General features: G+C 32.1%; 1 protein-coding gene across 1 annotated transcript; it reads left to right on the top strand.

Moving 5' to 3' along the window:
* The first annotated feature begins 716 nt into the window (after positions 1-716).
* On the top strand, positions 717-2,316 carry LOC131624244 (probable WRKY transcription factor 49). Its single transcript, XM_058895196.1, has 3 exons — positions 717-1,121; positions 1,208-1,351; positions 1,665-2,316. The coding sequence occupies exons 1-3, from the start codon at positions 832-834 to the stop codon at positions 2,185-2,187; spliced, it is 957 nt and encodes a 318-aa protein (XP_058751179.1). The 5' UTR covers positions 717-831; the 3' UTR covers positions 2,188-2,316.
* The last annotated feature ends 4,577 nt before the right edge of the window (positions 2,317-6,893 follow it).

Below are 6,893 nucleotides of genomic sequence, written 5' to 3'. Positions count from 1 at the left end.
CCAAATGAACTTAATCAACAGAATAATAATAGTAATATTTAATAGTGTTTATAAATATTAACATGAAAATAATAACAAATCTTGATGTTCGATCTAGGTCTAAAAATACAAGTATATCTCTTCAATTTAAACTAGAACATCAAAGTTCTGATATCTTTGTTACGACTTCATCACAATTCCAATTGTATTAGTTGTATTTGACTGCAGTTTTTCAAATTATCAAACAAATTTGTGTATGAATCGATGTCATGAGAACAACAATGATAGTTAAATCTAGATCAGACAATGAAAAAAACACATAAATTTTTATTTTAAAAAAATTAAATATAAAACTTAAATTTGGACCATCTAATCTTTATCAAACAAACATTAATACTCCGAAATATCACCCGCATAAAATTCAAATCCCTACTTAATATCATGATCTAGTCAAAAATCCAAAAACCATAAAATTTACAACTGTTCCACTTCCTTGTTTACAATCATTAAAGTAAAAAATAACAAAGAAAATAACCTCATAAAATTGAATGCTTAGATTCTACATAGTAATTAAGTTATATATGAGGTAGTGAAAAATGACACATGATTTTATAATTAACCGACAAGATTCCAACATTGTTTGGAATAGAAATCTCCAAACAAGTCAACCTAGAATACATACAAAAAAAAATCATCATAGCCACTTTGCTTGGCTTATTTTAAAAGTCAAGATGGAATAGCAACACATCACAATTCACAACCACCTCCTCTCATCTATCTGCTCCATTCTCATTAGTCTATTATCTTCACTTCACCTAAGTCCACATTTCAATTCTTTAAAGCCTAATTAAGATGGTTGAGTCATCCATGTCAAACACAATGATGATGGAGAAAGTCATGACTTCTAATTGGTCAGAAGATGATGAACTCTTAAGAGAGCTTTTAGATGATGAAACTCCTCTTTTCATGTTGCCACAAGAGAGAGTAACTGAAGTAACCAACAATACAAGTTATGATTCTTCAAAAGACCAACCTTTTAATAGGTTCATTTCAAATATTTATTCAGGTCCTACCATTTCAGATATTGAAAATGCTTTGTTAGTTACTAACCATAGAGAGAATTTTCCACAAATTTCATCAAGGTAAGAACAACACTTTAACATCCTTTTGTTAATAACTAACTATGTATGGACACTTGTTTGATGTGTGTTATTGTGTTTTGTTTCAGAGTTTCTATATTGGAAAGAAGTTTGAGTAAGATTGAGAATAAGTATACTTTGAAAATCAAATGCTTTGGAAATGGAATGGGTGATGATGGATATAGGTGGAGGAAGTATGGTCAAAAATCCATTAAAAATAGCCCAAATCCTAGGTAAACTCTTCACTTTCTATTATATATAAGGTTTTAAAAAACCATCGATATTAAGGTGAAAACGACTGCGACAAAACAGTATTAAAAAGTGTTGATACTGATATCGTTACTCACCGTTTTTATGGTGAAAAAGAAATTATGGTTAATTCACACTGTAATGATTGCAACCAGTACTGCGATGCATGTACGGATTGAAATCGTGAAAGTCTTTATGCAAGTGCAACGTGTCCGCTGTTATTTAAAACTTTGATTATATGTCCCTAATTAAGTTAAGTATAAAATTTAATTAACTTTTTTATGCTGAATCAAATAGGAGTTACTATAGGTGCACCAACCCAAGATGTGGTGCTAAGAAGCAAGTTGAAAGATCTAATGAAGACCCTGATACTCTTATAATCACTTATGAAGGGCTCCACTTGCACTTTACTTATCCTTATTTCCTTGTGGGCCAATCACATCAATCAAGTTCTCATCCACCAATCAAGAAGCCAAAGCCAACTTCTTCACAAGGCCCAACACAAGCCCATAAAGGAAATGATGTTCATGAGGGCCAGAATATACAAGAAGCCCATGAAGCCCAAGCTAGTGCTTCTTTGGAACTCATATCACCCACTTTATTGGACTCTACACAAGATTTGGCCCAAGAAAATTTGGGCTCACAAGGGTTGCTTGAAGATATGGTGCCATTCATGGTTAGGAACCCTACAAATAATGTTGATAGTGATGATTACTCAGAATTTTCCTTTTCCTCACAATATTCTCCTACAACGTTATGGACTTCTGATTTTTCCACTTCTACCTCTTGTTATGCTGTTGGCTTAAATCACAGTGTTTAGATTTTATACATATGTATAGGTAAAGATTTGAAAACTCAATAATTATAATTATAATGCTAAGGAGGGTTATTATAATTTATGTTAAATTAATTATATCATGTAATATTTATTTTTATAACAAATGCTATGTAATTTCATTTGAATGAAGTAAAATATACGTTATCTATTTTACTATTTAATTTTTAAAATTAAATAAGTCTATAAAGTGATTAGGAGTGTGATCGATTCGGTATGAATTCGTTTTTTATAAGAAAAATATGAACTGATGATATTTTTATCAGGTTTGTTTGATTTGGTTTTTAACATTTTTCAAAAATAGAGTCGAACCAAACTTACTGTTTTGAATCGATTGATCATTTAAAAAATTATATTAATCTGTGTATTCTCCACTATCTTGTTTTCAGTGTATTTTATGCTATTATTTTTAAAAATAATATATTTCATGTAATTCGTTTCATGCTCTATTTTTTTAAACAAAATACAAGTTGCTCATAATCTATACGAAACAGTGACAAGATGTCCATTGCATAATGAAATAAGTTCACTATCAAATATAAAAGTTGACACTTGACATCAAAAGGTTGGGAAGGAATTTGAAAGCTTAACAAATAGAACACAACAAAATGCACATCAATTAACATGTTTCACACCTCAAACACACATAAAAACTATTTTGTAACAAGACAAAAAGAAATTTTGTTGAAAAAGAAGAAACAAAAAAAGGTAAAAAAACATCAAAATTAACTAAAAGAACTTGAATATGAAGAACATGACCATAACATATTAGAACGACGATAGAGAGAGGAACAGTTGTGGCAAGTAACGAATGTAGCAGTTCAGTGAAAGCAAGTTTTTGTGACTTATGGTTAGCAGTAGAAATAGGGAAAGCTAACTAACAGGGACCTACTGCCTAACCTACACAGGCCATGCCAAACTCTTTTTTAAGTAGAAAATGCCTAGGTTTTTTTTATAAGCCTATTTAGTTAAATAGGCTAGGCCACGGGCCATAAAAAAGCCTTTTAAGCCTATCGGGCCGGCCTATTTATATAAATATGAAGAAATTAAATTAAATTTTTTTATATTATATTTTATATTAAAATACAAAATTAAAGCTTAATTATCTTGAAGAACTTTAGAAAATAAGTTGAAAGGACCTAATGAATAATGTCATAAGTTATTTTTCTAGGTTCTCTCAAACAAATAATCTCACAAAACTTATATTACTTTGAAGGCTCAAATAAGTCAGTGTAAACAAAAATTTAATCTCATTGTACTTTTGATTATCTTGTCTATTTAAACATTAGTTGAATCGCTTGTTTACGTATGTTCAAATAAAATAGGCTTTTTAAGCAGGCTAATAGGCCAATCCTGTTTTGGAAAAGGCCAGACCTAGGCAAAAAAAAAAAGCCTATGATAGGCCACATGCCAAGTTTAGACTTTGAATTTTTTAACAGGCTAGACTTAGGCTTGGCAAAGCCTATAGCTCGGCCCAGCCTATTTCCACCCCTACTTATGGTTTCTACTTTCTATGTTTTAGAGTTTGGTTCTAGATACGTGTTTTGTTAAAAAGAAGGAAGTGTAAACAAAGATGGAGAATGGTTAGACCGATACAACATCAACCACACGAGCGAACGATACGTAAAATCCGAACTAGAACCTTAAAATACATTCACGGACACGATGGTGGGTAGCCAGTCACCTGGGTGACGCTCGTCATCCCCCTTTTTCCCAGAACGGCGTCCTTGTGACGAACAGAAAGAGACAACGCTTGCCTGGAGACCATGACGGTCTCCCCGTCAAAAAAGCTAACGCCCTTCAGCTTCTTCAAATCAAAGGGCATGACGATTAGGTCGTCATGCGGGTGATGCTCGTCCCCCTGATTCCAAACTCCATTTTTTCATCCCAAACACCCAAATCGACCAGAAAAAAGTAGTGAATTAACATATTATAATTAGTACATCATACATCTACCAATTAAAATACAATATCATTGATTAATCATTATTTTTGACATTTTACTCTCCATAATCATATCACTCATATGAACACAAACTCATACTAATTTCACCAACAAGAGCATATAATCTTTATGGTAAAAATCAGTGCACGAAAATCATACAATTATAGCCTTTACATCATATATCATGGTAATTTCATTCATCACATCAAGAATTCATCAATGGAAGAAAATAGAGAAACACTTAATGGAGATTAAGGATTTCTCCCAACCCATCATGCAATTGACACCATATTTAGATTAATCCCTCTTACCTTAAATTTCCAACAGCAACTTCAAGCTCTAATAATGGATTCTCCTTCCATCTCAAACCCTTGTTCTCTTAGCTTCTCACTTTGCCTATTTTCTCTTGTTCCAAAATACGCACTGACAATCTTAAACTTATTCTATTGATTTAATCTTAAAGTAATCCTTTTAATTACTTCTTACCCTCTTGCTTCTCACTTATCTACACAATCATTATATTGCCTCTCTTCTTCTATTTTTTTATTTATTTTTATCATAAATCTAATTTCTATTAAATTTTACTAAAATATAATGAATCTCTTATTTTTCAATTATTTTCCACAACTCTATTATTATTATTATTATTTTAATTATGCTTCTCAATTAAATTAATTAAAATAATTCGATTACTTTCTAACTCTCATTAACCCATCCAAACATACATAAGTCATAATTAAATCACATAATTCATCTAAATCAATTAATAAAATATGACTTAATTCGATTAAATAAATAAATGAAATATCGAGGTGTTACAGATACTCCACTCAAAGTGGATTTTTCTATTGAACAATTTAATAGTGAAAATGAAGTTATAATCGCGCCTGAAGTGTGGTAGAAAAGTTGGTGTCAGTGTTAAAAGTGAAGGATAGAAAAACACTTAGAAGGGGGGGGGGGTTGAATAAGTGTAACTTTAAAAACTCTTAAGATAAAAACAATGAACACAATATTTTTATCCTGGTTCGTTGTTAACCTCAACTACTCCAGTCCACCCCCTTAGAGTGATTTACCTCAACTGAGGATTTAATCCACTAATCAATCTTGATTACAATGGTTATCCACTTAGAAACACTCTAAGTCTTCTAGAGTATACTGATCACACCTTGATCACTCTAGGAAATCACCACTTAGAAACTTCTAAGTCTTCAAGAGTCTACTGATCTCACTGATCAGTCTAGGAGCCTTTTACAAATCAATGTAAAATAAATGTTTACAAGAGTATGAATTTGCTTCTTAAAAAGCTATAATTACAACTATGATATTTCTCTAAAGTTCTAAGCTTAACACTCACTAAATATTACAAAGAATGTGAGGATGAAGATGAAGTTCGTGTGTTTTGATTTCAACAGCGTTTCAGTATGTTTTCCAAAAATTCGTTGCTGCTTCTGATCAGAACTTCACTATATATAGGCGTTTGAGAAGATGACCGTTGGAATGCATTTAATGCATTGCGTGACTGGACAGCTTTGCATTTAATGTTTTCACTATTTTTTCAACTACCTCGAGCCATGCTTTTCTCTGCTTTTACTGACTTTGCCTTTTGTAGCTTCTAACGTTCCTTTTGTCAGTCAGAGATTAGACTTCGTAGCCTGTCATCTAGTACTAACTTCTGATCTCAGATTTTGTGAATACAATGTTTGAATAATCAGAATCAGAGTTACAGCTTGGTGTAGAGCATCTTCTTGTCTTCTGACTTTGAAGTGCTTTAGCGTGATACCATAAGAACTTCAGTGCTTCTGCTTCTGATCTCAAGTTCTTCTGATGCTTCATAGACCATGTTGTGATTCTGCTTGACCATCTTCTGATGTCTTGCGAGAGCATGTTCTCATGTTGCAATCCAGAATCTTCTGAGTCAGTGCTGAATTGTGCATACTCCTTATATATTTCCTGAAATGGAAAATGCATAGGATTAGAGTACCATATTGTCCTATACAAAATTCATATACATTGTTATCATCAAAATAAGAATATTGATCAGAACAAATCTTGTTCTAACAATCTCCCCCTTTTTGATGATGACAAAAACATATATAATTGATATGAATTTGCAAACAGAATATCAGATGACAAAAGACAATTACACAGATATAGCATAAGCATATAATCAGAGTGTGTGAATATGTCTCCCCCTGAGATTAACAATCTCCCCCTGAAATAAATACTAGAAGAATTTATAAATAAAAGACTTCCCTGAGTATTTTTCATTTCAGCAGAGACTTTCACTTTGCCTAGAACTTTAAAATATTCAGAGCTTCTGCTTCTTACTTCCATAGGACAGCTTCAGAGCTTTGAATTTCTTCTTAGTTGTCATAGCATGCTTGATTGAATCAGAACATTCATGAATGTATCAGAGCATCATCAAAGCATCTTTACATCCTGGAATGTTTCAGAACATACTAGACAAAAATATCAGAACATGAATGTATCAGAGCATAACGTGAATGTATTAGAGCATTCTTGATAACTATCATATATCAGAGCATTCTTAATGAATAGAATTTATCAGAGCATATAAGATGACGAAAATGTATCAGAGCATATTCTCAACCGAGAACATCAGAGCATTCTACGAATGACTATCAGAACATTCTTCTTCTTACTTCTGATCTTGAAGCTTCACAGCACTAAGCTTGCTTTAATTTTTCAAGAGCAAGCTTCTTTATAGAATTGCCTTTCCTCATGT

This window comes from Vicia villosa, unplaced genomic scaffold (genome assembly GCF_029867415.1).
Source record: "Vicia villosa cultivar HV-30 ecotype Madison, WI unplaced genomic scaffold, Vvil1.0 ctg.000113F_1_1, whole genome shotgun sequence".
NCBI classification, from domain to species: Eukaryota; Viridiplantae; Streptophyta; class Magnoliopsida; order Fabales; family Fabaceae; genus Vicia; species Vicia villosa.
The sequence above is the reverse complement of the archived record's forward strand: the minus strand, read 5'-3'. Positions and strand labels throughout refer to the sequence as shown.